General features: G+C 45.6%; 4 protein-coding genes across 5 annotated transcripts; all 4 read right to left on the reverse strand.

The window, feature by feature from the left end:
- Positions 1-26: 26 nt before the first annotated feature.
- LOC27207786 lies at positions 27-1,105 on the reverse strand. Its single transcript, XM_016183459.3, has 2 exons — positions 667-1,105; positions 27-613 (listed from the first exon to the last, which is right to left on the reverse strand). The coding sequence occupies exons 1-2, from the start codon at positions 1,021-1,023 to the stop codon at positions 152-154; spliced, it is 819 nt and encodes a 272-aa protein (XP_016029049.1). The 5' UTR covers positions 1,024-1,105; the 3' UTR covers positions 27-151.
- LOC27208767 (solute carrier organic anion transporter family member 74D) lies at positions 1,089-3,598 on the reverse strand. The gene is made up of 6 exons (XM_016184320.3): positions 3,309-3,598; positions 3,024-3,253; positions 2,653-2,967; positions 1,749-2,590; positions 1,380-1,690; positions 1,089-1,321 (listed from the first exon to the last, which is right to left on the reverse strand). The coding sequence occupies exons 1-6, from the start codon at positions 3,488-3,490 to the stop codon at positions 1,144-1,146; spliced, it is 2,058 nt and encodes a 685-aa protein (XP_016029050.1). The 5' UTR covers positions 3,491-3,598; the 3' UTR covers positions 1,089-1,143.
- A 204-nt stretch (positions 3,599-3,802) lies between these two features.
- Positions 3,803-6,139, reverse strand: LOC6739489 (solute carrier organic anion transporter family member 74D). The gene is made up of 5 exons (XM_016172102.3): positions 5,950-6,139; positions 5,667-5,896; positions 5,287-5,607; positions 4,061-5,228; positions 3,803-4,005 (listed from the first exon to the last, which is right to left on the reverse strand). The coding sequence occupies exons 1-5, from the start codon at positions 6,087-6,089 to the stop codon at positions 3,822-3,824; spliced, it is 2,043 nt and encodes a 680-aa protein (XP_016029051.2). The 5' UTR covers positions 6,090-6,139; the 3' UTR covers positions 3,803-3,821.
- A 165-nt stretch (positions 6,140-6,304) lies between these two features.
- LOC6739488 (solute carrier organic anion transporter family member 74D) lies at positions 6,305-10,873 on the reverse strand. 2 transcript variants are annotated; one of them, XM_039291601.2, is made up of 7 exons: positions 10,740-10,873; positions 9,245-10,028; positions 8,926-9,155; positions 8,525-8,857; positions 7,163-8,025; positions 6,651-7,102; positions 6,305-6,596 (listed from the first exon to the last, which is right to left on the reverse strand). In XM_039291601.2, the coding sequence occupies exons 2-7, from the start codon at positions 9,562-9,564 to the stop codon at positions 6,422-6,424; spliced, it is 2,373 nt and encodes a 790-aa protein (XP_039147535.1). In that variant the 5' UTR covers positions 9,565-10,028; positions 10,740-10,873; the 3' UTR covers positions 6,305-6,421. The 2 variants fall into 2 exon arrangements, with proteins under 2 accessions (XP_039147535.1, XP_039147536.1); XM_039291602.1 differs by lacking the exon at positions 10,740-10,873 and having other exon boundaries at positions 9,245-10,046.
- Between the last annotated feature and the right edge of the window lie 7,551 nt (positions 10,874-18,424).

An 18,424-nucleotide genomic window follows, 5' to 3' on the forward strand; every position in this document is an offset into this window, starting at 1 on the left:
CTTTCACTCAAGTTTCAGTATTTCGATTGGTTTTTGAGCCGAGTTTATTAATTTTTAGTGAGTGTACGAGCTATATTCAAACCTATCTTCCTTGATTTCGGTGTTATTCAGATAGGATGTGCTTAGTTAGTCTTCGATGTTTTTTTTGCTATTATTTTTTACCCATCTTGCCGAACTTAGAACTCTTTCTGCTGCTCTTCCTGCTCTTCCGGCTCTTCCGGCTCATCCGACTTATCCTAGCATCCAGCGCCAAAGGTGGTGGTTTCTGCTTCTCAAGTTGACTGGCCAAGGTGAACAACCGGCACTCGGAGTGCTCCTTCAGCAGGCTGTTGGCGAACTTCTTGACTCCAGATATCTTGGTCACCCTCACGTTGTTCATATTTTCCACTTTCTTGGCGGGGTAGACCTCCACTTCGCAGCAGTTCTTGATCAGCAGCAGGTCGCTGTTGTTTGTGATGGGATACCGGTAGTAGAGTTCATTTCCGCAGTCCAGGCAATTCCTTTTGAAGCGTCTCAGCTGGAATTTCATCGGGAAGCACCGACCTACTATGGTGTTATTATCCAGGATAACAGAATGTTTGTATGTAGGCTTGGGAAGGGGTCGCTTGGTCCACTGTGGGAAGAAGGATTTAAGTAAGGAATTTTTATCCTTGAATTTCCACAGACCTCATTCAGGTGCAAATAGGTTTTGAGTGGTCGGCATTGCGCCGAGCAAAGATTAGGGTGCAGGTTCTGCTCCTGGGCCACGCACATGGTGCAGCATCGCAGCTTGTCCTTGTCGGATTCGAGGAGCGGACGTCCCTTGCTGCACTCCGCCCGGATGTTGATCTCCTGACGGGCAGGTCCGTCCGGTTCAATGACCGCCTTAACAACATCCGCCTGGGGCTCAGCCACGTCTGCTGCAGGCATTGATACCTTGTAGTCGATGCATGGCCCGCAGGTGGATTCGAAGCACTTCCTGCATGGACCGTCAACCCAATTTTTTTGTATCAACCGCCTACAACTGTTCTCCGGAGCGGACATTTTGAAGGCCACAAATTTTTTTTAGCCGGAAAAGGAGTAATTTGGGAATGACATGGAACAATCTGATAAATTGAAGCTTTACTCTAAGCTCGTTTATTTTGCTTAACAAATAATTTCATATTAATTCTCCTCGGGGTTTGAATCGATTGTTTTCATTTCAACCTCCTTGTTTTTTATACTGTCTTTGGGTGACTCCTCTTCATCGAAAATTTTGAGATTCTTTGCGTGATACCACACTGCAATATTCAAGAAACCGCCCAAAAATATGAAAAATGCCGCCGAAAGATTTAAAGCATATCTGAAAAGAAAATTGGATTACTAAGAATTTTTAGATTAGAGTCTATAAGATGACGCACCTCATTGACTTTGTGTCATAGAGCCAACAGTTTCCCTTGTTGGAGCAGGTCTTGCCCCACACCAAACAGTAGTTGTCTATCAGCCAGCCGAAGAAAATCGGGCTGGGAATGAAGCCCAGCAGAGAAGCCGCCATGGAACCCAATCCCAGGGCGAAGGTCTTCTCATCTGGAGGCATGCAGCGCAGGGCGAGGAGCAGGTTCGTCGATTTACTAGATGCGCCCACGAGTTTAAGGAAGCACATTACACCCAGAAAGATAAGGAACTCATTGAAGCAGTCGACTGGACAGGTTCCGTCCACAGCAAATTGGGACTGAAAGTAAGGAATCATATATATTTAAAAGGAATATCCAATGACTAGAATCCCCCACCTCTGGTTCAGAGTTCAAACTTGAAGAGCCCAGGCACTGGCAACCTGTGTAAAGGGTCCTTCCCAATGCATCTTTCGTCCTTTCCGAACATCCCGCATGACAGGCGGAGATAAAGGTGATGTTGTCCGCACTGCAAACGGGAGCATAGTGCACGTAGTCGCAGTGACAGGAGGCACTGCAGCTGTTCCCGGCGGACAGGGTGGTCAGGGTATTCAACCTGTCGCTACCCTCACATCCGATCGCCACATAGCACAGGATTCCGGCCACCGTCACAAAGTCCACAATGGCGTTCCAGGCAGCCATTGCCCTGGCACTAGGCTTGTACTTGGAGATCACGTATCCCGAGATGAGGATTCCAGCGGCAGAGAATCCCAAAGCCACTGTTCCCGTTGCCATGGTTGCCATGGCCGCTGATTGTCTATACTGGGTTTCGATGTACTTGGGCGTGAATATCCAGTAGACCATGTAGCCAAAGAAGTAGAGTATGGATGCCATTGTGTTGTAGATATACACCTTGTTTTTCGAGAGTTTCTTGACTGTCTTCATCATGTCGGCAAAGGATCGCTCATTCAGTGGCAGTGACTGCTTCCTTTCATCCTGTTTCTGTTGAAGGCGTCTCTTCCTGGCACTGGGCAGCTGCTTGGGGAACATAAACAGCAGAATGGCGGAGACCAAGGTAATTGCAGCCAGAACCAGCCAGCCCAGCCACCAGGCGCCCAACCAGCGTGGATCCTCCTGCCCAATCAGTGGCTCCAAGGTGGGCTCAATGTATAGGCGCAGGCAGACAGCAGCTAGGGAGTAACCAATGGCTGGACCCAGCATCCTCAGGAAGGTAGACATGCCTGGTGAAGTGACAATGCTTGGATACCTCAAGAAATTCATACTTGTACAATGCTTCACTTACTCAGCATGGCAGGTGTCTTGGCCTTGCTGGTATTGTCGTCCATGTAGGCTATGCCAAGGGTATAGAACAGAGCCTGACCCACTCCCGAGATTAGTTGAGCAGCAAAGAGAAAGACTTGAGGCACCCACAGACCAACCTCCTCCTGCACACATCCTCCTCCACTTGGTTGGCACAACTTCTTATCACGCTCCTGCTTGGCCATGGTTTCGTTAACCTGTCCGAATTCTCGGGTTAGCTTGAGGGCATCTTCGCCAGCTCCATAAATGAAATGCAGGGAGCTTGTAAGCAGGCAAAATGCCACGATGGTAAGCAATCCTAAATGGGACACTATTATATTCATTGGGAATCACGTGACCCAGATCTCGACTCACCTATTCCCATCCAGCGAGGTCGATGCCCATGGCCGGCATAATAACCCAGGATGGCGGCCGTTAGCATGGTACTGATATCGTTACCAACTGAGATAATTCCGGATACCTTTGTTGGTATCTTATAGCGCTTCTCCAAGGTCGTTATAGTCCCATTAAAGTACGAAAAGGTCATTGTCATTACACAGCCAGCTAGTCCATATAGAATAACGTACATCTGCTCAGTGGCAAATCTGGAGAGAGTGATTCCTAAGCGTAAAGGTAGTCGTAGAGTACCTCAGATTTTACCTTTGCATGGATGGGCCCTTGAATATCCAGAAACCGCAGTAAGTGTCTTTTCCGCCATCCTCTCCGTCCGTTTCATTCTCAGTAGCAGATTTACTTTCTTTATCCGATATTGCAAATGGCTTTTCAATAAAGGGCAAAGTTTCACTCTTCTCCAAGTCTTCCTTTCCTCGCTCCTCTGTCATGTCTCAACTTTTACCTCCGAACAACTCGAACACACTGACTCGCTCTTAATCAAATCGCTCAACAATATACCCAACTGCATCGCATGGGTAAACAGCCTTAGATCTTATCAAGTCTGTCAGATTAGACAGTGGGGATCAGACGAGCGACATTTATATACCACACATGGAAAATAAACTTTAAGAACTTTTAATTGACGGGATTCCTTATCACTCTCTCGTATCTATTTCGGAAACGTTCGAAATTCTCGCTCAAACTTTTCACCACCTGTGGGCCACGTACCACGTACATATGTACATAGATAAAAAGAAAAATACATTTTTATGAAAGCTTTTATTTCTTTTTAGTAACAACATCAGTTGGCTTTTCCTTCAGCTCCATTTCTTCAATCTGCTTGGCCTGCACCGTTTCTTCGTCTTCATCGAAGACTTTCATGTCCTTCGCATGATACCAGACCCCAATATTCCAGAAGCTGCCGAGGAAAATCAGAGAGGCGCACACGAGGTTCATGGTGTATCTGAAGGAAAGAAGGCTTGAACTTGTTTTGCATTCATCATTAGGGATCCACTCACCTCAGAGACTTCGTGTCGTATATCCAGCAGTTACCCTTGGAGCTGCAGGTCTTTCCCCATACAAGGCAATAGCTGTCTAGCATCCAACCAAACACAATCGGACTAGGAATAAAGGTCAGCACGGCGTACACCATACTGCTAAAGCCCAAGGAGAAGGTCTTGTCCCTCGAGGGAACACATCTCAGGGCTAATAGCAGATTACTCGATCTCCCGGTGGCGCCCACGAACTTTAGGAAGCACATGACGGCCAGGAAAATAAGAAACTGTTTGCCGCAGTCCACCGGACAGGCTCCATCCATGGCGATCTGGGACTGGGATGCCAGAGACGTCACATTGGACAGTGAGATTATGCTTGAAAGGTTGCCCATGCAACGACAACCTGTGTATATAGTCTTTCCCAGCTCATTTATGGCCTTATCGGTGCATCCCGCGTGGCAGGCAGATATGAAGGTAATATTTTCCGGACTGCAAACCGGAGCGTAGTACACATACTCGCAGTCACATGAGGCACTGCAGCTGTCATCGGTGGGCACGATGGACAGGGAATTGGCCCGATCACTCTCGTCGCAGCCCACCAGTACATAACACAGCATTCCGGCTACTGTCAAGTAATCCACCACGAAGTTCCAGGCCGCCATTGCCCGGGCACTTGGTTTATACTTGGAGATCACATATCCAGAGATCAAAATTCCTGCGGCCGAGAATCCCAACGCCCAGGTTCCTGTGGCCAATGTTGAAGTTGATGCCGATTGCCTGTACTGGATCTCAATGTATTTCGGGGTGAATATCCAGTACGGCATGTAGCCAAAGAAGTACAGAATCGAGGCCAGCATGTTATAGACATACACCTTGTTCGAGGTCAGTCGCTTCAGCGAGTCCAGCATGTCCTGAAAGGAGCGCTCCGCCAGCGGAATATCCTCCTCGCCATCTGCTTTCAAGCGTCTCGCCTTGGCCCTTGGCATTTCTTTTGGGAACATGCCCACGAACACTGCTGAGATAGTCAGGATGAATGCGAGGAGAATCCAACCTATCCACCAAGCGCCCATCCAGCGCGGATCGTTTGTGGTAATCAGAGGCTTCTTGAAGGGATCGATATACAGCCGGAGGCACAAGGATACCATGGAGAAGCCCATAGCAGGACCCAGCATACGCAGAAAGGAGCTCCAGCCTTTAAAATATACAATGGAAGTGAGAATGAAATAAAGATCCCCGTACCCATCCCATACTTAGCATAGCTGGTGTCTTGGAACTCGCCGAGTTATCATCCATGTAGGAGAGACCTGGCGCATAAAAGAGGGAACACCCGATTCCACCTATTATCTGGGCAATGAAGAACAGCACTATGGGCGTGTAGTCCCCAGCTCCTTCTACACAATTCGAGTTTTTTTCATGGCACAGTGAGTCGTTATTTTCGGTGATATTTAGAGAAGCATCGAAGGATTCGGACATTCCGTACTCTTCTGTCAGTCGCAGAGCTTCTTCGCCGGGTCCGTAGAAAAAGTGAGGGGTCAACATGAGCAGGCAGAAAATGGCTATAATGATGAGGCCTAAAACAGTGCAAGGGATTGGCTATCTGAAGTAGATTAGGCGAGTTCAGGTGTGTTACCCAATGCAACCCAGCGAGGACGATGTCCTCGACTAGCGTAGTAACTCAGAAAGGCGGACGTGAAGACAGTGCTTATATCATTGCCCACCGTAATGAGACCCGATATCTTGGTGGGTATATTAAAGCGCTTCTCCATCGTCGTGATGGTTCCAGTGAAATAGGTAAAGGACATGGCCAGAAAGCAACTAGCTATCCCGTACACAATCACGAACATGTGAGCAGTCGCAAATCTAAAGATCTAGGTGGTATTACAAAAAACTGAAAAGAGCGCTGAATGATATACCTTTGTAAGGCGGGCCCCCTGAAAATTGAGAAACCACATGTGGTATCCGATGAATTCAGCCTCTTCTCATCATCAGATACATTTATGGCGGCTTCTTTATCCTTCAAAAACCTGGAGGCTTCGATCTCTTCACTGGCCATGTTGGTCGTCCACAGTCGAGCTACTGCCAAAGACTGAATCCCAAACTCAGCCGCAAGCTGCATACAATCAACTTGCCTCTGGGGGTAAACAAAATAAGCTTCTAGATAGCGGATGGCGGCCTTCATGTTTATAGCTAAGTCCGTCTGAGCTTTATCTTACTAATCGGGATCTGGTCGTTAATTGTCAGCAATTACCATATGAGTACACAGAGCTCTACTGTTGCAATACCGTTTATTATGGTACTGGACTCTACGTTGGAAATCACACATGGATATTGACAAATCAAGGCACCACGACTCTCACTCACACAGCACTTAGTAATAACTTAGGACTAAATCTCTGTATTCTTCTCGTTGTTGGCCTCCTCCTCGTGCTGGACGATCTTCATCTCCACCTCCTTGACGTCCTCGTCGAAGATTTTCAGATCCTTGGCGTAGTACCAGACCCCCAGATCGAAAATGGCACCAATGGCTATAAAGACAGCTGCGGTGAAGTTAAGAGTGTACCTAAAGAAAGAAGTTTTATATATAAATATTTAAGCAATATATATTAAAGCTCACCTCATGGAAAGCGGATCGTAGAGCCAGCAGTTTCCCTTGTTCGTGCAGGTCTTGCCCCACACCAAACAGACCCTGTCGAACACCCAGCCGAAGAATATAGGACTAGGAATGAAGGCCAGCATCGAGCACAGTGTCATTCCGAATCCCATGGCCGCCGTCTTGTCCTTTTCCGGCACACAGCGCACGGAGACCAGGAAGTTGGAGGCTCTGCCGCTTGCTCCCACGAACTTCAGGCAACACATCACGGCCAAGAAGGCCACGAATTGTGTCCAACAATTTACGGGACATGCCCCGGGCATCGCCTGTCCATTCGCTAGAGCCTCCAACTGGCTATGAACCGAGATGTTCTGGCTAAGCTCATCGTTACTCAAATCAAAGCTGGTTAGGCGCTTAAATTGGCTCGTGGAATTACCAGTTTCATCGCTAGGAATGCAGGAGCAATCGTAGAAGATCTGCCAAAGAAATTGCCTGCTCAATTTTTCTAAAATTTGCTAAGCAAAGTAATTACTTACCTTTTTTCCTTCGGAGTTGACGAGCAACTTTTTGCACCCGGCGTGGCAGGCGGAGATGTAGGTCATGTTGTTCTCCCCGCAGACCGGGGAATAGCGGACGTAGTCGCAGGAGCAGGCCGAATTGCAGGTGGTGATGTTGCCAGCCAAGGAGCTGTCGTGAATATTGACGATAACGGAACTCTCATTTCCCGGACAGCCGATGAAGGCGTAGGCCAGGATTCCGGCTACAGTGAGGAAGCCAACGATCACGTTCCAAGCGGCCATATAGCGAGCCCTCGGCTTATAGCGGGAGATGATAAAACCGGAGAGCAGCACTCCCACGGCGGAGAAGGCCAGGGCCACTGTGCCGGTGACCATGGATGAAGTGGCCGCCGACTGGCGATACTGAACCTCGATGTACTTGGGCGTGAATATCCAGTACGGCGTATAGCCCACTAGGTAGAAAATGCTCGAGAGTGTATTGCACATGTAGGTCTTGTTGGTGATCAGGCGGCGGAAGGTTTTCAGCATGTCCTGGAAGGAGGCCTTCGCTTCCGCAGTAGTCTTCTGATCCAGTTCCGCAGTGAGGCGTTCCTTCTCCGTAGTCTTCACCGACAGTCGCTCCTTTTCGCGGCGTCGATTCTCTTCCACCTTCCGGCGGGCCACTGCTCTGGGCAATTCTTTGGGAAACATGGAGAGGAAGACCCCGGAGAAGGAGAGCAGGCCGCCCATCACCAGCCAGCCCAACCACCAGGCGCCCAGCCAGCGGGGATCCTTGTTGTTGATCACCGGATGCATCTGTGGTGCGATGTACAGGCGCAGGCAGAAGGATGCCAGGGCGTATCCAATGGCAGGACCCAACATGCGCAGGAAGTACGAAAGACCTTAAAATATATGCAAAGAATATTGCAATTTTCAAAGCTTCTACTGAAGTCGTTTTCATGTGTGATTGAATTATGGCCATCTTCTTTGAGATAAGCGTATCTTTGAGGTTAAAAATACATCATTAGTTTGTCTGGCGCTAATAAAATATTTTTTCAAAGTCTGTAAACAGATTATACTATTATCTGATGTTAAACATAGACCTCTATTGAAGTAAAAAAGCCTAAGTGATAATAATTTTTAAGGGAGGAGGTATATAAGTATCAAACAATGCATCGTTTTTGAATATTCCCTCGATACATTTTATTATACCTCACAATGCATAAGAACCTGAGTCAGCCTTCATGATTCGGCACTTCCCGGATGATTAGGAAAACTTTAAGTTATCATAGTAAACACTTAAAGGCTAAAACTGTTTAGATATAGGGGATTAGCCGCCTGTTCTATCATTGTTTGAAAGTTCCTATTCCGGTTGGTTAATACTGGTTTAGCGCTACTCACTCAACAGAGCCGGAGTCTTGGACTTTTTGGTATTATCGTCCATGTAGGACACTCCCAGCGTGTAGTATAGCGATCCTCCAATTCCAGATATGAACTGTGCCACGAAGAGCAGGAGTTGGGGGGCAAAGTTTCCTTCGCCGACCTCGCACTCCGCTCCTCCTCCATTCAAGCGGCAGAGGGTCTTGGATCGCTGCTCCTCAATGGCCTCCATTGTGGCATTTTCATCGGGCATCCCGCCGAACTCCGAGGTCAGAGCAAGTGCATCCTCGCCGGGACCGTAGAGAAAGTGCGGTGCGGTGGTCAGAATGCAGAAAAAGACGATGGTAAGGAGACCTGCAGAGTAATAAAGCGACCATTTATCTCACTTCCGAGTCTCGTATGTATCTTTTAATATAAGTTACCGAAACCAATCCATCTTGGCCGATGGCCCTTTCCCGCATAGTAGGCCAAAACCGCCGACACCAAGGTCTGACTTATATCGTTTCCCACCGAGATAATGCCTGTATTCTTCGAGGGTATCTTAAAGCGCTTCTCTATTGTAGTGATCGTGCCGTTAAAGTAGGCATATGTCATTGAAAAGATGCAGCCCACGATTCCGTAAAGTAAAACGTAAGCAGTTTGATTGGCAAATCTACAGGGTTACAAATGAATCAAGGATAATGTTGTTTGTAATAGTCACTCCTAGAGCTTGAATGGAACTTAACACTGGAGCCTACTTACCTTTGGTAAAACGTTCCCTTGAATATCCAGAAGCCGCAGGTAACATTCTTCTCCAGCGGGGATTCCGCCAACAGCTTGTTAATTTCCGCGGTCATGAGACGATCCTGCTCGGATTTCTGTTTCTTCTTCTTCGATTTCCCTGTCTTTGGTGCGGGCTCTTCACCGTCCAGATTGATGCCCGCCTCCTTTTCTTTGTCGTAGATCTTTCCATTGTTCAGAAGTCTGGACTCGACGTCGGAATCATCCCGGGACTCCCGCCTTTCGTGCTCCGAGTCCTGCCTCTCGGCTCCCAGGCCACTGGGATTCTCGCTCTGCACCATACTAGTTGCGGATCGACTCGTATTGCGATCTCACTTGGCACATTGGTTTCTTCCGGTTTTGGGTACCGAACTCACACATACACACGCACACACACACACACAAGTTCGGTAGCAGAGTCTCTTAGATTGTATTTCTTAATTTTCGCCAGATCTTTCGCGGGCAATTAGCTGGCTTCGTGGTGGTATCCGGAGATCTAAAAGACAACCTGGCACATGGATGGAAGCGGATCGAGTGGCATGATGTGGCTCTGCAGCCGCTGATCTTAACTGTATCGACGGACAGCCGGATCCCGGCAGACTCTCGAAAGATTTGGCCCAAAATAACGACGTTCCGACAGTTTGTGGCAAATATTTTATCAAAATATTATCTCGCTCCCGGCTTATCACTCTCCTCGGGCCATTAAGCTAATCTTGGTCGGTTCGCGAGGCACGTTGAGGTCCGCTCATGCTGCTTCTGTTGACGCCTGCAAAATTTACAATTTCTTTGCGTTGGCCTGAGTTCGGCTATTAAAATTATAAAATAGACAGCTAAAGTGTGTGATAAGGCGGCTCCAGACGGAAGATGTGCAGCGGATGGCACTTATCTTAGAGCGCCAGTGATTCGGTGGGTTTGCACATTGATGAGCACGTAAATCTCAGCAGAGTCATTGCCTGAGAGTTTCGAGGAACTGCGAGCTGTATACATACACCACCCCCCACTAGTTAAACACTAGATCTGCATGCTCATTGTTTTTGTTGCGGATTAAGGACGGGATCAATGGGATGTACTTAGTTCAGTTACTATTGCTATCTTCTGACGAGCGCGCCAAATTAGTTTAGTCAGAGAGCTGGTGAGCGAATTCGTTTTTTATTGTCAGTCAGTCAGTCCCGAATGGGATTTTCTTCACACCCCCGCCGAATCTGTCGCGATCCCCCAACTTGTGCTCTATTATTTAATGTATACCCCCAAGCGAGTGTGAGTGTGTGTGTGTGTGGAGCTTATGTGTCGCCACAATTCACTTAGCATATTTAAATTTATGCGCAGCTTATCACTTGAACTTTATCTTGATTGCGCTGTTCTTGATAAGTATTTGAATAGCAACTTTGTCCACAACTTCGCCCCTTGAACTTTATTCGCTGTTTTCACACACAGTTCGGGCTAATTTTTGTAATTTATTTGCCCTTGCATAACTTACTAGTAGGCACTATTAATTTGATTTGTTTTGTTTCGATCGCGCCTCTCGATTTTCCCAAGACGCTGGCTGCAAGACGATCTCAATTCGGACAAGACCGTAAACGAACTAAACTAAACTAATCTAAACGCAGCGTGTTGTGGTTGCTCCGCGAAATGCTCGCTCATCTTAGGAAGATTTCCCCACTCAGAAAGCTTGGCTTCAGCTCCGACTTGGACTCGGATTTGGATTCGGGTTCGGATTGGGGTTCTTGAGCTTCGCATTTTGACTGTGTCACTGACATCAATTCACCATCAAAATAGTTGACATCCATGTGTATCCGAGTTCTTTTTGTGTAGCTACCGTCAAAGCAAAATATTCACTCTTCTAAATTGGCCACTCGTACTCACATTCGAATCGGCGTCTGAATGACAGTGAATGAAAGTGAAACCGTTGGGCAATTATGGGCATTTACAAAGGGCATACGTTTCATATTCAGATCATTTTCGGCGCTGCGTAGTGAGAAGAAAAGTCAATAGAGCGACAGAAAAAATTACATTTTTGCATAAATTTCAGCTACCCATTTTAAATATAAATATTGGCCGGAATTTTAAACAGCCAAGGAATCAACTAAAACACAGCAAAATGCTTTTGAGGAAGCAAATCGACAGCTCCAGCTAAACAGTTGCCAATTTGTGGTATTATACTATATATAGATATCTGGGGACTGCGGTTGCCAGCGGCATCAATCCATCCCCCAAGATATGAAGATGTTCAGGGTGGGGGGGTATCGGATTTCCGAGAAAGCTCCCACTTATTTTTTAGATCGTAAACGATAAGCAATAAGCTATAAGCTGCACTATGCCAATGTTTTGCCCAACATCATTAAATTGAACTGAAAGTGCAATTACAGCGACCACATATGTGGGAAGCAATGGTGGCTTAAAAATAATCCCAAGACATGACTTCCGGAAAAACATACATGTACTATACATATCCTTAAAGGGAACATCATATGTTTCGCGAGGGCAATAAAAATCAAAGGCATAATTTCATGATATCAATTGAGCGGCAATAAAACGCCAGCCCAAGCATGTTTATTATTATTTTTTATTATTATTTTCCATTTTCCCAGCACCAGCTGCCTTCCGCTCTACTTCTAGCTGCGTGTGTATGCAAAACGGAGCAAGGAAGGCGGAAAACAGGAGCAAATGTGACCGCGGCTCTTATGGGGGATTTCCATATACCACAAGGGCTCAGCATAAATAACAACAAATGAGCCAATGCGCGAGAAAAGGAGGCAGATATTACAGACCGCACAATGAAGCATCTTTATCTTTGTTGCTGCGGCCCGCCCGTAAGTATGCTATATATATGGCCGAGTTCGAGCTGCTTTCTTTATGCCGTCGGCACGCGTTCGGTTTGCGATTTTATTTCCGGCCAAAACGTATGCAAATGTGTACTGCCCCGCCCCCGCCCGCGGCCTCTTGCCTTTGAGTTTTCGCAATTTTCCCCGCCCCTTTCTTATCACTGGGACGCACATAAACAAACGGAAGATGAGGCCGCTCGCGTTGACAATAAATAATAATTTTTTGTTCTCCAAGTGAATCGTCATGAATTATAAACGCCAATGCGAAACTTGCTTATCGCCAGGATATGGAAAGTGGGCGCCTCCAACTCAGTGCTGGAATCCCCAGTCTCAAGTCTACTGAAAGATGAATGCTGAGACGGCTTACCGACGCCACGGCAAACACAGCGAATGCGAATTCGAATACATTCCCATGCGGAGTTTCCGCTTCCGGTGGCAAAGCGGGGGGCGGAGGGGAAGTGGCAGAGAGCGACGTGCCAACTAAACCGCTTAAGCACTCAATTTGCGCGTGAAAAGGAACTTGACACCCACACGGCCGTGTGTGTGTGCTTGTGTGTCTGTGTGTGTGGGCAACCGCATAGGCCCAAATACACCCCCTTCCCACCCACCAACCGCGGCACATGTCAGCACTTTGTTGTGATTTCCGTTTCCGCTGTCGCCTCATCCTCGCCACCCCATCACCCCCCGTCCTTCCATGTGATCACCCTTTCGACGCATGTGTGAGTGTGTGTTTATTGATATTGTTGTCTTCCTTGCAGTCGCGTTTAACGGCAGTTAACATACGTTTCACTTGCGATTGAATTATCCTTGAGCTTGTAAAGGGCAGTAATATCCCTGCTTGTATTGAATGTATAAAATAAAACTGAAAAATGAACAAATAACCATACACTAACATTTTATTTATGGTGTTGGGCTAAATCATAGTTTTTTTAAACTAGTTCTGTAAAGCCAAAATCCCTTTTTTGATCGTCAAACTTAAAAAATACTGTCCTCCTTAATTTAGTTTTATTTTCACTGAGCATTACAGGGTATGGAATATTTCAAGCGAGAACATTGCCAACTCTTTTTAGTGTGTTCCTTGTAACCCTTGATAAGCGTAAATGTATTTATTTGTGACTTGCCTCCTGACGCCGCACCCCCTGTAGCATCCACACCCCTTAACGCCTCCTTTGCCGTTCGTCAAGGTTGCGTGTGTGTCAAATTAGGGTTAAATGCTTCCCCCTCCATCCACGCAGCCACCCCACCCAGCCTTCCCCTGTCTTCTTAGCTAATTTGTTGTTTTTTGCTTGGATTTTTATGCGTCGCTTTTGTTACGGAATGCTTTCCCGGCAGCTTAGGAGTTTTGAATGGAGTACGGCCCAGTGCTCTTGGCCTTAAGTAGGTCTTAAGTCTTCATTTGTCTACTCGTGCCGGGGAAAGCGCTTAATATGCCGACCGCATGGAAAACCCACAATTTTCCAGTCCAATTTTTGCTGTCAATTTAAGTTGTAATTAACAGACCGAAGGCTGCTCCCGCTTCTCCCCTCGCCCATCGCCAAAACCCCTCTCGCCAAATAGTGGTCGAAAAACCCCCAAAAAAAGAAAAGAATATTTGGAGTCGTGGGTGAAAATTGGCATATGGCATGCAGCTCACGTGCGCTCATTACGCATTTGATAAATTTACCATAAACCGAAGGGTGAGGCGCACACCTTGAGCTAGCATTTTGGAAAAATGAAAGAAATGGAAACCCCTCGGCAAATGTCAAAATAGACAATGCACAGATTACCTGAATTACCCAGGCGCTGCAAACTCATTCACTCTCGGCACATAATTAATCAAAAAATGGAAGCTCAAGCTGTCCCGTCCGCTTTTGGGGCAGCCGAGTAACTCTGCCGGATTTGGGTCATTAAAAGCGACCCGGCCACTGGGCGTGCATAATGAGCTGGAGCTCCCGGCTGCCAAAAGGATTAAGGTCCTAAAGCTGGCCAGCATTTTTAGTGTTCCCCGGTGCCATTGTTTTCCGTCTCCTCAACCATTCACATTTTTAATTCCTTTGCTTTTTATATTTTGATTCCTTTTGGCCCGTTGTTGATGCATCTTATGCCACTTCGGCGAAAGCCGCTCTGGAAAATGAGCTTAGGAATGGAAAACAAACCGCTGCCTGGCCACCACGCCCTTTCCACTTTTCCTTTTCTTATTGTGTGTGTCGTTTTTCCGATTTTAATTCCCGTTTTTTCCGCCTGCGTTTACGCAATTAGAGTCCTTTTCTCTCCTTTTTCGGGATACTGGGCTTAACCGGGCACGGTATTTTCTTTTCTACGATGTTTTTTTTTGAGCCCAGAACCGTGACCACTTAAGTATGCTAAGCTCACAGCTTAATCTTGCTCTGGGTTTTGACCTCTTTCGATCACGTTTTGTGTTCGGTTTTAATTGTGTTTCATGCCGTTTTTGTCTCAAACGTTTTCTTAAAATAAGCCACAAAGATATCTTGGATGTAAGCTCGCCGCCATTGATAAATTTCAGGCAATATGCTGTAATAAGCAGAAAAAAAGCAATTTCAGAAACTTAATTTTTCAGCGATTATGTTTGTAAATATTTTCCGAGCCACCCCAAGCCAGGAAAAACCTTTCCAGATTCTGTGTCCAATGAGCAAACCGAAAGACAAGCAAAGTCTCTTTATCATCGACAAACATCCTGTTTCACCCACCCCCAACCCTCGCTGGTCTCAAATATGAATTTATTTTCCATACTTTTCATCTCATTTCTCTTTGTGTTGTTTTTGCCTCCTCGGATGCTTTTTTGTACTCTAAGTCCTTGTAAAGTGACCCTTTTAATTTTCCCTGCGCTGGGTATTGTTGCCACTTAATGTATCTGTATCTGTATCTGAATCCCCCTACCAGCATCTTTCCCGCATTTCATATCGTTAATATATTCATGCGCTGGTTTTTTTGCGGTTTGACACGCTTGTTCTGTTCCGATTCCCAGATTTCATCAGATTCGGTTTTTTTTAAGGATGATAAGGGCGAGTTTCTGCCCGATTGAATGTATTAAGGTATTCTTGCCGTTAGAAAAGTTCAATTTGCATTTAACTTTTTAATTGTATTCATTTGTGCAGAAAGTGTCTTTCTTCTGTTCGCATGAACGGAACTTTTAGAAGTTTATTTTTAATTTCATTAAAAATATGATTGCAACTTATCGTAATTGCCCCTCGAGGTCCTGTCAAAACTTTATTTCTAATCAATGGACTGCGCCAAATACATAATTCAACTATTGAGCACTCTAACTAAATTAGTTGGAAAATTAGATTGTCCCTTGGAATTCTCTTCGCTCCACTAACAAGGACATGCAGCAGCTTTCGCATACCAATGCCAACTCTCCTCTTGGACAGAATCCCGAAATGGCTTCCGGTTGAGGGAGCCGAATGCCACAAGGATATCACGGGGGGCATTAAACGTTTTCTAATTAAGTGCGCCGCGACTTGCTCGCTGTCCTGTGATTTTATTATTGTCCTGGGCCAGGATAACGAGTGTTTCTTGGCCAGGACCAGCGATGCGTTTCCTTTTCGATGTGTAATACCCCGAGAAAAAAGGGTTAAAAATTGGAAATGGAAATGCCGCTGTGTCAGTTGCACGGACTTATTGGATTAGAGGCAAACTGGCGCGGTTCTGCTTGAATCTACGGCCATTGGACATTGGTTCCAGAAACAGTATACATTTAATGACGGGATTTTACGCAACTTGGGATTCATTCCCATCCCTTAGAGAGCTTTGTTTCATTAAAGAAATCACGGGGCGAAAAAAATATATGAAAGACGCGATTATCGGTGTCCTTTTTTCACAAGAAGAAATCGTATTTTATTTCTGCTTTTCCGAAGTTATTGAAAATTCCGTTTTGTGTTTGTTTAATTACCAACTTTTTTCCATTGACAAATGCATTTTAATTCTTCGCCGCTTCTTTTTATATTTGCTTCTGTTTTTTAATCTGCCTATTTAATTTTGCGTAAGTTTTTCTTTGATGTTCGAAACTTTTCTTTTCCATTTCCATGCAGTGCTTTTTTCTTAGTATTTACCTAGGCCATCTTAAGCTTATTTTCTGTTTAATTAGCGTTTCGCAGGTGAATGCTTCCAATACTTGGTTGATGAAATGTAAATTTCTTGGGAAAATCGAAAGAAAAAGTGAGTTGCCGCCCGCCAAATCATGCTAACTTAATACGCAAACTCACTCCTTTTTCCTTGCTAGCCACCATCTAATTTCAATTAAAATCAAATGCAACCAGCTGTGAAATAAACAAGAAATCACTTAATGCCAACAATTACATAAGCAATTAAGTCTCCCGCTTTTCTAGTGTTCTGCCAACGGAGTCACCGCAAAACTTTAGCCGGCAAATGGGGCACACAAAATCGAAGTCGATTACGCTGGCAGAATACAAAAACAAACCCAGTCGACTACTTAACTGGCCAAAAGTCGGACAAGTTTTTTGGGTGCCCTCAGCCCCCAGTCATCTGCTTATGAGAACAACAACGATTTTGACAATTTGTTGACTTGTTTGGCATTTGATACTTGATACGCTTACGGGCTATTCGCAAGAGGGAAACTGATAAGCTACTTGAATGCTGTAGATTTCATCCCGAATGCTGCTTAAAATATTTATAAAAATATGAAAAAGCTGCCATAAAAGAAGCGTTCTGTCCCGGCAGACTAAGCTGATATTGTCAGTCCAACTAGGCGTATGCGTGATGTGTGTGGTGCATGTGTGTGTTCGTCCTCAACTATAAGTCGAGCACTTACTTACCCCAACTCCCTCTCTCTCTCTTATTTTTTATGTGTGCCCTGGCCGATAAAGTCAACACAATGATAAATCGTCGCAAGGGTCCGGCTAGCGAATTGCATGTGTGTGTATAATCGAATTTTTATTGATACAAGCAGCTTAGGTTGAAAGGATGTGGCCCCTGGACAAATACAAAATAAGTCGATGCCCGGTCAAATAAAAAATATATACTAATACGCATTCGAATCAATTGGTTCTTATCAAGAACTTTACCCAGTGTCCAGGCAAATTACCTTATGAATATGTTTAAGGGCGAAAAACCCCCATAATTGCCCAACGATTGTAAGCTGACTTTGTGACTTTGGGGATGGCTACTTGCCCCTCGCCCCTTGCCCACTATGTCGAATGGACAATAAAGTGTATGTATTTCGATAGTGAATAGAACATCTCTGCTCACAACTTGGCTGTAACTCAATTAGCTCAAAGGCAGCCAGCAAGGCAGGGCAAAAATGCTTGATAATTCATTTTTCCATCAGCAACCCTTTGATTGAGCGACTTGCCTCAGAGCATCTTGATAAGATTAATCAAATTTTCATAAATTTCTGCGCCACGAAAGCGAAGTGCTTCGCAAAGTAGCGTGAAATATGCTCGGCGTGTAGAAGGGATTTAGGCGTAATTGTATAAGAAAGGCGTAAGAAGAGCTTCCAGAAACTGGGATGGGGCCTAATGAAAGCGGGCACAATCAAGTTGACAGCGCTAAGAAGTCTTTTCAATCCCCAACCCATTTAAGCCCCATAAAGCGAGTCCTGTACCAACCCAGCCCTTTCATCGTATAGTTTTCTTTTGTTGCATACTTTCAGGCAGCGCACTTAATTAGCAATCAAAAAGGTTGTGGAAAAACAGTGCATAGGAAACGAAGGGCCGGGTTTTAGGGGAGACCACAAAATAAATCTTTGGGTAATACCCCCATGTATGCTCGTAGTTTTGTGTCTTTCATTGAGTATTTGCATTTAAAATTTTAAGACGTCTGAAAGCTTCTTTACCGTGGAACGCCGACTGAATTGTCAAAGTTGTGGGCAAACTTTTAGATATTTACATTTTGCAGCCCACTGTGAGCATTCGGTTTCGAATATAAAATGTAAAACTAAATTTGCACGTTGCTCGCAGCAGCAGAAGAACATGGGTTTTACCGGGAGCGGAAGCAGTTTCCTTTACCTTACCCAAACTGCTTAAGAATACTCGAAGGATGCGTTGCCAGGACACCTTCGCCCAGCTCCAGCTATTAGCTCTCGGCAGACTCTGAAAGAAATAAGGACTTAGAAATCTTGACAACTACTTTCCGGTTGACATGCAATTTCCACCGTAGATAAATTGAAGCAAGCCTCAACTCGGAAAACTGAAAACTGCTGAAAAAAGGGAGCCACTGAAATGGGTTGGCAGCGCAAATTATTTCAGCTACTGTTTCTGCTTCTGATTCTGCCTCATCACATTTCATTGAGTTTATAATGCCATTGGAAGGGGCCCAGCAAAGCCAAACACAATTGCCATCAACGCGCGAGACACGAAACGGAAGCCCACTGGAAGCCGGCACG

The sequence above is a fragment of the Drosophila simulans genome, chromosome 2R (assembly GCF_016746395.2).
Source record: "Drosophila simulans strain w501 chromosome 2R, Prin_Dsim_3.1, whole genome shotgun sequence".
NCBI lineage: Eukaryota > Metazoa > Arthropoda > Insecta > Diptera > Drosophilidae > Drosophila > Drosophila simulans.